General features: G+C 49.5%; 1 protein-coding gene across 5 annotated transcripts in view; it reads right to left on the bottom strand.

Moving 5' to 3' along the window:
• The window catches only part of LOC101523050 (adenylate cyclase type 10), a 92,123-nt gene that overhangs the window by 8,849 nt on the left and 66,555 nt on the right, over nucleotides 1-16,719 (bottom strand). For all 5 annotated transcript variants that reach the window (XM_004589139.3, XM_058660563.1, XM_058660565.1 and 2 more), the window contains 6 exons: nucleotides 10,471-10,646; nucleotides 9,709-9,865; nucleotides 8,359-8,563; nucleotides 8,185-8,281; nucleotides 7,456-7,571; nucleotides 4,775-4,892 (listed from right to left, as the gene is read on the bottom strand). In XM_004589139.3, coding sequence (XP_004589196.2) covers nucleotides 4,775-4,892; nucleotides 7,456-7,571; nucleotides 8,185-8,281; nucleotides 8,359-8,563; nucleotides 9,709-9,865; nucleotides 10,471-10,646 — 869 coding nt within the window. The remainder of the gene's footprint in view (nucleotides 1-4,774; nucleotides 4,893-7,455; nucleotides 7,572-8,184; nucleotides 8,282-8,358; nucleotides 8,564-9,708; nucleotides 9,866-10,470; nucleotides 10,647-16,719) is intronic.

The raw sequence follows: 16,719 nt of genomic DNA, 5'->3' as shown, positions 1-16,719 counted from the left end.
GGGACTCTGAAAATCTGCCTCCAGGTCACCCCACTTCCTCTCCCTAACTGAGCAAAAAAGTGAGATGCAGCAAAGTCTGTAATTTTGGTGGCTTGAGATGAATGGAATGCTTGGGAACACGCAGGTGACATTAGCTCCTGCTATAGCTTGAAGGCATTCCCCAAAAGTCATGTGTTGGACTCTTCATCCCCACATTCACATGTTCATGGACTTGGATGCAGGCCCACTGGGAGGTGACTGGGTCATGAGTGTTCTATCTGTACATGGGTTAACTTGTGCCTGGATTAATGAGTTAGCAAAGCGGTGGCTCCAATGGGCTCTCTCTGTTATGCTCATTTTGTCTGGCCATGGGACCCCCTCCACTGTGTTATACAGCAAGAAGACCCTCACTAGGTGCCAAGCAGCTGTCAGTATCATGGTGAGCTGATTGAAGGTCTGTATTGCTTTTAAGGCACCAAGTCTGTGGTGTTCTTTTATAGCAACAGAAAATGGGTTAAGACAGTAACCATTGATTTAACTCTCCAACAAGTGAGGCCTGTCACACATTGGAAGCTATGGATGCAGGGACTTGGAGAGATTATTCCAATTCCAAAGAATGATGGCATAGGCCAGGCTCTGCCTGGCCCACCTTCCCCATCCCCCAGAATCAATCCCCACACTTGCCAACACGTGGAGCAGCTTTGCCCAGCCTGACCAAAACCCAACACCCAAGCCTGAACCACATGCTCACCCATGGGAACTACAGCCTAGCAGGGGAGTTTCTCAAGTTCCCCCACTAGGCCTATGCCCAGACACAGATCTCACATGTGCCAGTAGGTACTAGGCCCTTACCCAGCATAGTCCTTCCCCTCTGTCTCGACCTTTGAATGAGCTGGTAGATGTTGCAGTCTGGCCTGTCCCACACCCAAGGGTGTATCTATGGGTGTTGCAGCAAGGATCAGGCCAGCCTATTCCCAAATTCATGTGCAGGGCTGAGTGTGGGTCATGCAAGGTGAGGTTATCATATCTACCAGCTTTCGTGAGCCAAAGATGGAGGCAGACTGAACAAGGCCAGGTTCTAGCACCCATCAGCAGGAGTTCAGACTGGGTTCAGAGTTGAGGACACACCAGGCGGCAGCATCTAATGGCAAAGCCAGGACAGAGGATGGGTTATCCTGGGCTGGGTCAGAGTGACTACTGGCACATGCAAGATCTGTGGCTGGGAAAAGTACTGGTTGGAGAGCTAAGGGGATGCCCCAGCTGTGTTGTGGTTCCCACTGGTGAGTGCGAGAACTAGGTTGGGGGCTTTGATCTGGTCTGGACATGACTACAGGGTCCCTCAGCATGGATGTGGACTTGAACCTGGAGTATGCCAAGTTGAGCTAAGTCACAGTACCTACTCATACTCGTGAGAGCCAGGATGGGTGTAGGATAGGCGGGGCTAGTTCTCTACACCTGCTGAACCATGTGAGAGCTGGATCTGGGGGTAGATTAGGTGTGGTTAGGCTGTAGCACCCAATGGTAAGAACTGGAATGGCGAGTTGAGCAATGTCACTGCTCTTGCCAGGACAGGAATCAGGCCAAATCAGGATAGGCCAAGGACCCACCGGTGTGCGTGAGATCTGCCACGGGGAAGAAACCTGATAGAGGAGCCTAAGGAACTCCTCTATCAGGATGCAGTCCCTCCACATGAGCACAAGAACGAAGGCTGGGAGCAGCCCAGGCCTGACAGGTTATAGCATCCATCAGCATACAGGTCTGGGTGCAAACCAAGCTGGGCCAATTCATAACACCTGGTGGCAGATGTGAGAGTCAGGATGGGGTGCCAGGATGGGTTGCAACACCAGCCAGTTCACATTAGGGCTAGGACTGAGAGCTGGCAGGGCAGGGCTGGGCTAGGCTGTAGCACCACCAGCATGAGCTGGGACTAGAGGCAGACTGTTTGGCCAGGCTACAGTACCTGCCGACAAATGCTGAGGTGAGGCAATCTGTGTCAGCCTGAGACACAGCTCCCACCAGCACATGCAAGACCAGGTGGTTGATGGGGAGTCTTGTCAGGGTCAGCGAGGACTCCCCTGATGCTGCCACTGGTGAGCATGAGAACTGGGACCAGGAGCAGATCAGACTAGGTAGGGCTGCAATACCTGGTAGCTTGCATGTGAGCAGTTTCAGGGGGAAAGCCAGGCTGGGCTAACCAACTGTATCCACTGTTGCATGCATGAGCCAGAGTAAGTGCAAGCTGGTCAGGCTTTGCTGCAGCATCATCTGGCAAGTGCTGGGAATGGGGGAAAGTCCTGTCAAGACACATTGCAGAAAACCTGGAAAATGCAAGATCCAGGGCTGGGAGTGGGCCGAGTAGGGAAACTATGGACAACTCTCTGATTGGCTGAAACTCCCACTAGTAAGCATGAGAACCAGGGCTGGGGGTGGATCTGGCTGGATAGGCAGTCATACCTGTTAACATAACATAACATAACATGGTCTGGCTGGTGGGATCAGTCATGCCGAGCTAGGCTGCAGCACTCATTGGTGCATACAAGAGCTGAATGGGATGCAGGACATATCGGACCAGTCTGCTGCACTTACTGGCATGCATAGGAACCACGGCTGGGCATGGGTCTGGTGGGACTTACTGAGGGGTGCCCCAACTAGGCCATAGTTCCTACTAGTGTGCATGAGGGATGAGTGTGTGGTGGGCAGGGTTGGGCTGGGCTGCAGCATCAATTGGTCTGTATGTGAGATGGGGTTGGAGATAGAACTGGCCAGGGTGACTGCAACCACCAGTGTGTGTGTGTAGGCTGATGTGGGTGATGGACTGAGCTGAACCGTGCACCATCTGGCACACACAGGAGTCAAGTCTGAGGTCACCTCTGGTAAAGTTTCTTTAGGGACCCCATAACTGGACAATTGGACTTTAAGAATTCTACCAGGGGGAGAATTGCTGGATCTGTGGTCTGATCTTGGAGTGCATGTGTCAGAACTGGGGTCTCCTCATGGGCTAAGATGGAGCAGTGGACGGCATACCCAAATGCACATGGAGGAGATGGCAGTCCACTGGGGCCTGCAGAGGACATTTAGTACCATAGCAGAGGATGGCGGGCAGAACAAGTTAGACAACTACCCCAGTAAAGTGTTGACAGCAAATATTGGCACAAGTGGAGACTATAACGTGGACTACATCAGCCAATGGACCTTGGAAGGATTCCTCATCCTTGGGTCAGGGAGATTGACGGTATTTCAAAATTATCAAAACCATTAGAGCAAAACCCTCAGAGATGCCATCAGGAACCCTAATTCCCCATCCCTGGGCAGTGAGGCAGTTAGGATGCTGGGTGTGGCTTCTTCCTTTCTCTTCCCCTTTTCCTCAGATACAGGAAGAAGAAAAGGAAACTTAGAAATAACGGTCTCATCTACTTCACCCTAATCCTCGATCCTCTGCACCCTAATCAACAGTCCATGTAGGCATACATCCTTCTCAACTATGTAAGCATCATCAAAAATGAAAAAGAAAACAGGTTAATGGATTATGCCTCCCGCCTAAAAAGTAACAGAATGCAGGGAGAGCGCTGCTTCCTTCCTGAAGCTGGTTTTCCCACGAGCAACTTCTGTCTCTGCCAAGCATTAGGCTCTGCTTCTCTTACGCCTCCAGGGACAGGAATGACTTGGTTAATTGGTTGGTTGGTTGGAAGCTCAGGCAGGGGAAGCAGATTCCTGCAGTGCTGGGTCTCTGTCCGTCCTGAGAGCCAGTCGAGCCAACTGAGAGCACAATACTCACGTCTCTGCCTCCTGGAAGAGGGGTCTGCCTCAACTGGGGGAGAACTGTCGCTTTCCAGAACTTTCTGCTGCTGAGTGGGTAAGCCTGATCGCCAAGCTCAGTGCTAGAAGCGCCTCTTCCCTGCAGATGTCAGCCACATCCCCCGACATTCGCCACCTCAACAAGGCTGTCCTGTGTGATTAGATCTGAAAGGGCCCAAACCCTGGCACTCCTGAGAATCAAGATGTGTCGTCCCCCAGCATTCAAGGGCACTTGGTCCCAGGTCCCCTGCAGTTGCTAAAACCTACAGATACTCAAGCCATTTCTGTAACATGGCATGGTGCTTGTACATATCCTACACCTATCAACCAGTATACTTCCATCATGTTTAATGACTTCAAATCCCTACTAATACAATGTGCATGCTGTGTATTAGTTTCTATACTGTATTGTTTAGGAAATAATGACAACTTAAGAAGTCTATACTCGGCACAGGCCCATCTCTCCCTCCCCCACCAAATACTTTTTTGCTTTTTTGAAAGGCAGACTTAGAGAGAAGGAGAGACAGATAGACAGAAAGATCTCGTATCTGTTGGTTCACACTCCAAATGAGATCAATGGCTGGAGCTGAGCCAATCCAAAGCCAGGAGATTCTTCTGGATCTCCCACATGAATGCAGAGTCCCAAGGCCTTGGGCCACCCTGCAGTACTTTTCCAGGCCATGACCAAAGAGCTAGCTGGGGAGTGGAGGAACCAGGACATGAACCAGCGCTTACATGAGACGCCGATCCTTGCAGGTGGTGGATTAGAGAACTGAGTCAACGGAGAGCACAGCTCTCATGGTGCAGAGATAATGATACCCATAGAGATGATGGGCTGACAGAACTGTAACCTTTTCCTATTAATTCCTGCACCACCACAGCTTGTTACGTAAGGAGCAAATGCCCACACACCAAATACAACAGAGACCATCTCACTGTAGTCTCCTGGGGGTTCACCCCATTCCCCTGGGAAGTCTGGCACCGTGCAGTGCCTGGTTACCAGATAGCGACACTGGAGTACAGTCCCAGGAGGAGTCCGTTATGGAACTTGAGGATTCTGTTGTTCTCATTCTGTATGATGAAGTCCAAACACTCTGCAAAGGTTCTATAAACAAAGCCTAGAAGAGAAACAAAGGAGAGAGCTTCTTAGCTGGCAGGTGTGTGGGGGTGGGGCACCAGAGGGGCACCTTTCTGGCCTCGTGGCTCTTGGTAGGATTCACACCAAAGGGAGGGCTGTCTCTGCTTTGTGAATCCAAGGAACCTCATAGATCGTAGAAATCACACGACTGTGTTGCCTTGTGTTTGCTGAGACCCAGGTATTACAGTATTACATACACAAGGATATACCAGAAACTGTGGGAAAATAGTAATTAAAGGTAGCTTTTGGGACCAGTGTGGCAGTGCAGTGAATGAAACCACAGCCTGAGACACTGGCATTCCACGGGAGAAGCCACATGAGCACTCCGTGTGAGCCCCAGCTGCTCTGCCTCCACCCGCTCCTGCCCATACAGCTGGGAAAGCAGTGGGAGAGGATCCAGCTGTGGCAGAAATCTATCCCTTCATGGCAGAAAAAACTATAGAGGCTTTCAAGGAGGGGCCTTCCAGGGACAGAGGGTGTGTGGGGGAGGGTTCCTGAGAAACGCCTCAATGCTGTGATGTCACCTACAGTGACTCTGGTGCACAGAGTGACCTTACATAACCAGTGTGTGCACAGCATCATGACACCAAGCAACCAATCAGAAATTGTGTAACTGAACATGTATGAAGAAAATTAAAGTTGTTTGTGCCGGGGATTTTAAGACATTTCACTGCTTTTTCGGAGGCCCCAGAATGTGGAGAAGCCTCCTCTGCGTCTGCCAGAATGAAAGAATAAAAGCTGCTGCTCCTGCTGAGAGCCTTGCTGCGTCCCACCTCTCCGACAGAGCAGCCTCTGCACAGGTACTCAGGCCCTGCCACCCACACGGAAGACCTAAACAAAGTTCCAGGCTCCTGGCTTCAGCCTGGCCTGGTGTCAGCCATAGTGGACATTCGGGGAGTGAACCAGTGAATGGAAGATTCTCTGTCTTTCTTGCTCTCTTTCTCTGTGTCTCAGATAAATGAATAAGCAATTAAAAAAAAAAAAAGATGTATTTTCTTTATTTGAAAGGCAGAGTTACAGAAAGAGCAAATGGGAAAGACAGTGACTCACACCCCACATGGTATCAGTGGTCATGGTTGGGCCAAGCCAAAGCCAGTGCAGGAGCTTCATCTGGGTCTTCCACATGGATGCTGGGGCCCACGCACTGAGGTCGTCCTCTGTTCTCACAAGGGCATTAGCAGGGAGCTGGATCAGAAGTGGAGCAGCCAGGCTTCAACTGGATATTGGCATGTTAGGCCGTGGCTTAGCATGTAGCACCACAATGCAGGCCCTAATTAAAAAAAAAAAAAAAGAAAGAAAAGAAAAGAAAGAAAGAATGCCTCCAGGGCCCAGTGCAATAGCCTAGTGGCTAAATACTCGCCTTGAATGTGCTGGATTCCATATGGGCATCAGTTCCTGTCCCAACTGCTCTACTTTTTTTTTCACCAGCTCCCTGCTTGTGGCCTGGGAAAGCAGTAGAGGACAGCCCAAAGCCTTGGGACCCTGTACCATTATGGAAGACCCAGAAGAAACTCCTGGCTCCTGGCTTTGAATTTGCTCAGTTCTAGCAATTGCAGCCATTTGGGGAATGAACTAGCAGATGGGAGATCTTTCTGTCTCTCCTTCTTTCTGTAAACCTGACTAGTCTATAAAAATAAATAATTTTTTTTAAAAAAGTGCCTCCAGCTATAGCTGGCACTGCAGTTTAGTAACCTAGGCCTCCACCTGCAGTGGAGACTCAGCAGAGGCTCTGGGCTGTTGACTTCAGACTGGCCCAGTTTTGACTATAGCAGGCATTTGGAGAATGCATTAGCAGACTGGACATCTCTCTCTCTTTCTCTATCTCTCTCTCTCTTTCTCTATCTCTCTCTCTCTCTTACTCCCCCCTTCCTCACTTTCTTTATTTCCCCTTTTCTCTATAACCCTGCATTTCAAATAAAAATAAATCTTTTTTTAAAAAATGCCTCTAACTGGGTTCAAAATCCCTTGCCATCTGTCCAGGCAGCCTGAACCGCTACCCTTTTTATTCTCCTCCGCTAATTCTGTCCCTCCTGAAGCAAACTCTTTAGATACATACACACACATATGTACATATATTATATACGTGTATATATATTATATGGGAATACATGCATATGTTATTTGCATGTATGCACATATACATAATATGCATGTCATACATAGACACATGACATATATAACATATAAAACAAATTATAAATTACATAATATGTATGTATGCATATATACACACACACATATACATAAAAATGCCTCCAGTAAGATGCACAGAGGATGACAATATCAGTCCCTGTTATTTATGTGTGATTTAATTTGAAAAGAAAATTGGCGGCTTAGATCCAGCAGCTTCCGCATCGCTGTTTATTCCAGGCTCAGCACCTACAGGACAGCTCTTTGGTTCATAGTACCAGACTCTTCCTTCGTCTATCCTCTAAACCCATGAGCCGGAAACCCAGCCGTCTCCAAGCACCGTCCCCTGCGGCTGTCAGCCCATCAGCACCGGGGTGGCCCCGATCTCCTTTCCATGCCAAAGCCACACTCACCAGAATAAAGCATGATGTCCAAGCACATTACATAGAAAAATGCCTTGCTGAAGATGTGTCCTTCTGTTACAGAAAGCTCCCACAGCGTCCCCAGCACCTGGATCAACTGCTTGTATCTGTGAAAAAGACAAGATAGTGGGATTGACCAGTGCTAGGACTAAATTAAAAAAAAAAAAAAAAAAAGAAAGAAATGGTGGAAAGGCAGAATTTCAATCCTGGTCTAGCACCGGTCCTGCCCAGTAACTGAGATCAAAGGCGGCTCACTCACAGGCTTCAAGCCCGCCCCTACTGAGGACTGGATGCTCAATCTTTGATTGACTCTTTCCCCAAACTGCTTTTTCATGAGTGCTTGTGAACAAGTTGAGCAGAGTCAAGCCAAAATGGCCAGGCACCCAGTCCTGGGTGTCAATCTCTGGGTCTTCGCCTCCCTATAGAATTCTCTTTTCCCTCCCCTTGATGGGTGGGGCCCTGACCCCCACGACTGGGCTGATGATCTCACTCCCCTTCTGTCACTGCCAGAACAGCCAGATTAGAGATGACGCATGTAGGAGTGTTCAGTTAAATGAAGAGCAGTGTCCAGAGGCAAAAGATGATTCAAACCTGTTCGGTCATCTTACTGCAAGACCATCCTCTCTTCCTAGTCCTGTTGACCAGGGTAAGCTGGGTCACCCAATGTTATGCACACGCTTTCCTGCCCTCAATTTTGGGAAAATATCTTAAGCTAAATACCTGTTTTTCAATAAGAGAGATTTACTGAGTCTGCAGAGGACCGCATAGTGTTTGTTGGGATTCTGGAGCAATGCCCACATCTTGTGGGCTCGAGTGCCTGGGAAAAAAACAATTCCAGAGCATTTGGAGACATTACTCACCCCTTCATGGCCCTTGTAGCCAGCCAGTCCTTACCTAATGCAATGGCCAAATCCAGGTGACCCATCATGAGCTTGAGGTAGCTCAGTCTGTCAGCCACGTGTGCCACGATTTCAATGCCTTCCCCTTTGAGGGGGAGGTTGGTGATCTGTTCCATGGCCTTGACTTCATATTTGAACCACATGCCCCGGTAGCCAGCCAGGTAGCTGTACATCGAGTACTGCAGGTAAGCCTTAATGATCTGGAATGGCAGGGAAGATGGGAAAAGATGGAGGTGGGACTCCACGCTGGAATGCCAGGGGCATCAGCCACTGTGTGCCTGGAAGCATTTGTCTGTTCGGCTTGGAAATGGATCTGGTCATTTGGCCAAAGCTATGGGCTGAGATGCAGACATCGAACAGAGTTTCTACCATCTATTTACGGCATCATATAGGACAAGCTCGATGGGCCCTTCTGCCCACAGAGTCCTTAAAATAGAAACATTTTTATTTCTGTGAGAAATAAAAGCAACAGCTGCTATACATGGCTATGCAATTGCATAGCAAAAAGGCAAAGAGTGTTTGGCCCTTTGCTGTAGGGAGGGGGGCTTTGAGGGAGAAGAGAGTTTTTGCTTTTACTGTGTGTGTTTCCAAGCTGTTTAATTTGTTGTAAGAATTACAATCCTTTTGTAATTTAGCAAAAAAACCAAAGTCTGTTGGGCCTGCCTGTTGCAAGCATTTGGAGAGTAAACCAATGGATGGAAGATCTCACTACATCTCTGCAATAAGTTCATTATTTTATTTATTTATTAAATATTTTAAAAATAGATTCTCCCACTTCTTAAAACATTTATTTATTTTTATTGGAAAGACAGATTTACAGAGATAAACAGAGAGACAGAAAGATTCTGCATCAATTCACTCCCCAAGTGGCTGCAATGGCCAGAAGTGAGCTGACCCAAAACCAGGAGCCTGAAGCCCCATCTGGGTCACCCATGCAGGGGAAGGGTCCCAAAGCTATGGGCCATCCTTGGCTGCTTTCCCAGGTTATAAGCAGGGAGCTTAATGGCAAGTGGAGCAGCTGGGATAAGAACCAGCACCCATATAGTATTCCAGGCAGTGGGGAGGATTAGCCAATCAAGCCATTGTGCTAGGGACCCCAGTTTTCATTTTTTATTTTGCAGTAAATTCAGCCCACGTTAGTAAGAGATATCTGTGGTCCTCAGTGGCTTAGTTTGTGAAGTGATGCTAGGGCAAAAGAGCTGAGAGCTGTCGACCTTGGCAAAACCATGCTGTCTGGCAAGCTTTCATGGCAGCCTCGTGATTCTGAATCCCAGCTGGCTTTCAGAAAGATTTTCTTCCCAAAGGGGATTCCGAAGTTTACAGGACAGTTATGAAAAGGCCTTACTTGGAAATCATCTTGAGTTTCCATTGCCGTATTCATTGTCATCATAACAGCCAGGTGGCTGTAATAGTTGTGGTGAAAATAGTAATTGACACAGTAGGTCTGCCAGAGCAAGGAGAAGCAGGCCACTTGCAGGTGAAGCTGTGCCAGCCTCTTCTTCCTTGTGAGGTAAAACAAACACACATGGAACACGCAGGGAAAGAGGAATCATCACGCGCTGGGTGGGAGCAGGTGCGCAGAGCGCTTGCTATGGGCTTGGGAGTCAACACCACCTTAAACTTGAAGCCCACCTGGTAATTTTTGTGAACCGCATCTCCTCCGTTGTAAAGTGAGGACTGTAATACCTACTTGGGTCACATACTACCTCCTTTGTGACCAAGCAGATGATTTATATCAAGCACCTATCCCATATCACCTGTCCCTAACTGCTAGCTAAACGAAGTTATTGAAAAAGCACATAAGTATTATTCATAACATTTGGTTTTAACGACAACCTTATCAGAAAGAAAGGAATAACTAACCCCGGTTTACGTATGAGGAAGGTGAAATTTGAACAGTTTAAATCGTTAATTCTGAGTCACACAGCTGGAAGTGGTGGTCCCAGGACCAAAGTCAAGTCCACCTCCAGCCCAGCTTCCCCTGCATTGTGCCTCTTTTCCCAAACACTGCGCCTAGGAGCTGGCTCTCAGTTCAACAAAGGAGCCAGGTGTTTAGCAATTGTGTCCCGACAGTGGCCAGGTGGTGGTGCTCCTCCTCTTCCCTTACTCTGGAGGTGAATTCTTTGGGGCCTGCTGAGTCACATAATGGGAGTGTCTGTTTTTCTCAGCATGTGTCTGGAGAAACACGGAGATGAGATTGTAAGGAAAGTTGCAGTTGAGCAGTTTCAGTGCCTTCCTCAGCATTTGCTTGGCAAGCTCCATCTTGCCCATGTTGAAACAGACCTACAGGGAGATGGAGGGGAAGAGAAGAAAAGAGGAAATGCAGTCATTCTGGACTTGGTTGCTAGCTTCCATCTAGACATGTTTTGGTAATTATTTCAAAAGAGGCAACGTGGGGCCCAGAAAGAAAATCTTGTGCCCTAAAGTGCTTATTGGATGCACTTATGAAAGAAGATGGAGGAGTCCAGGTAAGTCTGCTCAGAGATGTGGATGTCTGACTCTCCCAGCCACATGGCTGGGAGAACCCGTACCGAGCCAGGCTTCCTGCTGGGGATCTTAGATCCCTGTCCACTGATGCCAAGCAGTGGGCAAATCTTGGGCTTGAGGGCAGCCAGAGTGACAATTGTACCAGGGTTTGCCCGTTGGCTGCCCCGTGGCAAACTCTGGGATCTTATATGTCTGGAATTGCTGCCTAAGGACATCCATGGATAAGACCCGTGGTACATGAAGATCAGGAATGAATCCTGAGGGTCACTCAATGACAGAGGCACTGTACTTATAGGTAAGTGAGGAACTGAGACCTGGTGGTTTGGAGGGGAGATATTAGAAGATCTGTATGGGTCAGACTCATGCACTGTTGGGAGCACTGCACGAATGCCCTGCCCTAAGATGGTGGCTGGTTCAAGGCCGGGGGGCAGCAGGAAGACAGGAGATCACAGGTGAGGCAGATCTGCCTCCTTTCCAGGGCCTGGCCAGTCAGGTAGCACCCAGTGGACCCACGGGAGTGCAAGTGATGGGAGTGAGAGCTGAAACTGCTAGAACAAGAAATATAGTTATTGTCATCTCTAAGCCTAACCTATCTTTATAATTTTTTGGAACATGGAAAGTGTAACTGTTTTAGCTGCTTCTGTAATTTTTGACTGAAGGAACTGGGAATGCTTTCGTTAGAGAAGGATGCTTTTGATTGTTGTCTCATTGTTTATGGAATTGTGGAGTCTGTAGTTGTGGGGGGATCCTGTATTTGGGATTTCTGTTTTGAAGGCTTTTTCTCCTTGTGGCCTGTTTTCCTGTTAGATGATGGGTGGATTGTGTAAGTGAAAAATGTGATGAGAATGTGCTACTAGTTGGCGGATGATCGCATGTGCCTTGACCTTGGAGTCCTGGCTGTTGCTCCATAACTACTGTTAAAGACTGAATAATGGCTTGCTCAGAATTATCTTCTGAGACGTCTGCTTAGCCTTGAAATACAGACGGAGTGACCAAATGACTGTACATGCCCCCTGAGTGTTGAAGTAAAAACAAAATAATTAGTTGCTTGTGCAGAGGCTTGTGAGGTATCTAAGCAAATAAAAGGGACAGCCTTTTCTTGGGCTGTGTGTGAGAACGCACCAAGCGTGCAAGAACGCACCAAGTGTCAGTGTCTGTGTCTTTCTTTATCGCCGACTCCACGCACCCTTCCCAAGCTCCGAACTCTGGGCTGGAGCTGGACTCCGGCAATGCACCAGCCCACATGGGAATCCAGAGCTGGGTTTGTTAGTATGGAACATTGCTGACCACCATACACTAGTCCACATAAAAGTTACACCTAGGAACCTGTCTAGTAGGACTTGATCTTAGTACTTAACTGAATGTTGGAACAGAGGACAGGTCACATTAGTTAGGGCCATGACACTGACCAACATGTGAGGGAACCAAGTCCAGGGGTAGATTCTGTGAGTGATATGTGAGCCAATCCCTGTGCAGATGCAAGTCCCACTGGTTAGCTGAAGAGCTGGGATGGTAATGGGCTGAGCTAGGTGTTATCATGGAACCTGTGAACACTCAAGGGTACAGGGACTGAGAATAGTCTGGGCAGGTCCACGCTACAATACCTGCGTGGCAACCTAAAACAGTATGTAGGGTGGGCCGGGCCACAGCATACACCAGCTCATACAAAGCCAAGATGGAGAGGCAAGTTAAGCTGGACAAGGGCCCAGCACCCACTGGTATGTGTGAGATCTGGGTTCGGGAGTAGGCTGAGTGGGGGAACTTGAAAAACACCCCTGGTGGGTCATAGTCCCACTGGTGAGCATGTCCAGGCATAGGGATTAAATGGGCTTGGCAAGGAAGTTTCAACTGTTGGCTAATGTGTGGGTTGGTTTTGGAAGGGGGCAGACAGGAGCAAACTTTAGCTCACCATCAAGTGCAAAAATCAGGATAGATCATACAAGGCCAAATGGAAGGCCAGACTTCGCCGGAACCTGGCCTAAACCCAAGGGCATGTATGAGAACTGGGTCTGGGAGTGTATTAAGTGAAGGAACTTGGGAAACTCCCTTGGCAAGTCATAGCTACCACTGGTGAATATGTGGTCCAGACCTGGGAATCAGACATGCTGGGCAAAGTAGCTACAACAGCTGGGTAATGTGTCAATTGGTAATGGTACAGGGTGGACTGGGCAGGACTGAGCAAACCTTAGCCCAAAAGCAAAACTAGAAACCAGCATGGAGCACAGGTCATGCCGAGCTAGGCTCTTGCACCTACTGGTCTGCATGAGCCAGGAACTCGAAGCCACAGTGTCTGAGGCAGAGGTCGGAACAGGGGAGGGGCTGAGCCAAGCTGAGTCAGAGCAACCACTGGCAGACGCGTGATCTACGGCTGGGAACAGGCCCAGCTGGGGAACTAAGGGGACAACCCTAGCTGGGTTGAGGTTCCCACCAAGGGGTGTGTGGACTGGAATGAGGGCTGCGTTCTGATCAGGAAACGGTTGTAGTCTCCCTTGGCACAAGTGTGGACTGGGATTGACGCACTGAGCCGGGTCAGACTCCAACACCCTCTGGTGTCCTGGAGGACCAGGGTAGATGTGGTTTGGACTAGGCAAGGTCTCAACCCCTACTGAGCAATGTGTGAGCCATATGTGGGTATGGACGAGCCATGGCTGGGCTGAAACATCCAACAGCAAGGACCAGTTTGGGTTGAAGGCCAGTCAGGAAAAGCCACTGTTCCTGCTAGGACAAGAGGTGAGTAGGGATGGCTCATGGACCCCCTGGTATGTGCAAAATCTGGTATTGGGAGACGTGCTGATGGAGGAGCCTGGGCAACTCCTCTGGACACAGACCCGGCAGGTAAGCGCAAGAAACATGATAGGAAACAGCCCAGAACAGGCCATGAAAAATTACCCACTGGCATACATTTGGCATGGGTCGGTTAAGACCAGGCTGAATCAGTTCTCGTCATCCACTGGCAAATCCGAGCACCAGAACAGAGTGTGGGTCGAGCCGGGTTTGGTCGCAACAAAAACTATTGCACAATACGGAATGCCAAGGTGAGGTTGCCTGTACTGAATGTGACCACAGTGCCCAACCAGCAGGCAAGAGAACCAGGAAGGGTGGGAGCAGAGCTGGCAGGGGACTAAGGGGTGGTTCCCTTGCTGAACAGCTACTCCCACTGGAGAGCGTGAGCTGGGATGGGGGCAGACCAGACTAAGCAGGGCTACAACACCTGTGTGCCTCATGCAGACCAGATCAGGGAAAAGCCAGGCTGGGCTGATTATTCCTACTGGTGCAAACAAAATTAGAGTGGGTGAGGGTTGTTTGGGCTTAGCCACAGCATCAGTTGGCAGAAGCTGGCACTGGGGTCTAATTCTGTCAAGTCAAACCACAGAACTACCTAGAGAGTGCATAATCCGGGAGTGGGAGAGGCCTGGGAGGGAAATAGTGGGCTCCTCCCTCTTGGGTTACCACTTCCATGAGAGGGCACGAAAACTAGGACAGGGGCTGGGGTGGCTAGACAGATACCCAACAGCATCTGTGTGGCCTGCATAGTAGAGCTCGTTAGATGGAACTAAGCTTTAATACCCATTGACATTTACGAGAGCCGAATGGGGTGTGGGACAGACTGGACTACTGCTACACATACTGGCAAACCAGGGTGGGGGGCGGGCCTGGTGGGGGTTATTGTGGATCACTCCAACTAGGCTGTAGCTTCCACTGGTATATGGGAGGGCCGAGTATGTGCTGGGCAGAACCAGGCTGGACTGCAACACCCATTGGTTCCAGTGGAAGTCGGGGCTGAAAACAGAACCAACCCAGCGATCACAACCACCAGCTGATTGTGGTGATGGACTGTGCCGGCCCCTGTCCTTGCTAGTACATACAAGAATCTGGTCTGGGTACACCTCAGACAAAGTTTCTTTGGAGATCTCCCCAATCAAAATGCTGGACTCAGAACCCTAACCAAGAAAAGACAGAAGACAGAACAGGTCAATCATTCATCTCAGCTATATGTTGGCAGCGAAATACGGGGCAAATGGAGACTCTGTGATGGACTATGTCAATCAGTGATTCTTCAAAGACCTCATCGTGCTTGGAGTGGCAAGATTGGCAGCGATTCATAACTGGTGAACTATCAAAACCACTTGAGCAAGAACCTCGGAGCATGCCCTACATCCGGGACCTGTGAAGGGTGGGAAATTGTGTGGGCCTTCTCCCTTAATACCCCCGTTTAAACACGAAGGAAACAATATGGGAATAATAGTCTTACCCACTTTCCTATAGCCCTTGAACCTTTCTACCCTAATTAACTATGTAAAGATTGTCAAAAATATAATAAAAAAATAAATTAATTTAAAAAAATCAGGATAGAGTGAAAATCATGCTGGGCTCGGCTATCACACCTACTGGTTTACATGAGCCGTGAATGGAAACAGACTGAGCAGGGCCATGCTGCAGCACCTGCAAGTGAGAGTTGGGACTGGGGGCTGGCCAGGCCAGGCCAGTCTATGGCATTGAAAGACAAAGGCCAAGACAGGAAAGGGGCTATGCCAATCTGAGTCAGAGCAACCACTGACATGCACAAAATCTATACCTGGGAATAGGGCCTGGTTAGGGACCAAAGGGGTGCCCTGGCTGGGTTGTGGTTCCCATTGGTGAGCGTGAAGGTCAGAGTGGGAGCTGCAGTCTAGTCTGGACATGACTACAGGATCCTGTGGAACAAGTGTGAACTGGATCTGAGGTGTAACAGACTGGGCCAGACTCCAGCACCCACTGGTGCTCATGAGAACCAGGGTAGGTGGAGGACAGGCTAGACTAGGTTTCTGCCCCTGCTGAGCCATGTGTGAGCTGTGTCTGAGTATGGACAAGGCTTGACTGGGCTGTAACACCCAACAGTAAAAACCGGAATGGGTAAATGCCAGTCAGGAAAGACCACTGTTCCTCCAACCTACCAGCTGCTAGGACACGAGGTGGACTAAGTAGGGCTGGCCCATGGACCCACCGGTGTGCACAAGATCTGGCACTGGGAGAGGCTCCGATAGGGGAGTTCACCAGTCCTTGCAGGTGAGCACAAGAACCACAATAGGAAGCAGCCCAGACCAGGCCAGGGAATGGTACTCACCAGCATACATTTGGCACTGATCGAGGCGAACCGGGCTGGGACAGTTCACATCACCCACTGGCAAATCCAAGTGCCAGAATGAAGTGTGGGTTGGGCCGGGTTGGGTAACAACACAAGCCTGTTCACATGAGGGCCAGAACTAGGGGTCGGCTGAGCTGAGTTAGACTGTAGCTACCACCAGTTGGAATTGGGAGTGGGCTGGGGCAGGCCAGGCTACAGCACCAACTGTCAAATGCCGAGGAGAGGCGGACCATGCCAGACTGGGCCACAACACCCAACCAGTACACATGAGAACCAGGGAGGGAGGGTGTGAGCCCAGAAGGGGGGCTGCATGGGGCTCCCCTATTGGATCACTGGTGAGTGTGAGAGTTGGAATGGGGACAGACCAGGCTGGGTAGGTTACAATACCTTTTGATCTCATGTAACCTGGATCAGGGGAAAGTCAGGCTGGGGTGACTATCCCTACTGGTGCACGCATAAATCAGAGTGAGTTTGGGTTGGTTGGGCTTTGCCGCAGCATCAGCTGTTGATGGTTGCAGGGGGCTCAAATTCTGTCAAGTTAAACTGCAGAACCACATGGAGAGGGCATGATCCAGGAGTAGGAGAGGGCCCAGTAGGGAAACAGTGGGTACTTCCCGCTTAGGTTACCAGTCCCACTGGTGAGTATGAGAACCAGGACTGAAGAGTGAAACCCTTCGGCATGGGTGTGGGCTGGATAGTGGGACTGGGTGAGTTGAACTAGGTTTCATTGCCCATTGTCATATA

Source organism: Ochotona princeps, chromosome 2 (genome assembly GCF_030435755.1).
Source record: "Ochotona princeps isolate mOchPri1 chromosome 2, mOchPri1.hap1, whole genome shotgun sequence".
Classification (NCBI taxonomy): Eukaryota; Metazoa; Chordata; class Mammalia; order Lagomorpha; family Ochotonidae; genus Ochotona; species Ochotona princeps.
This window is presented reverse-complemented; position numbering and strand designations above follow the sequence as displayed.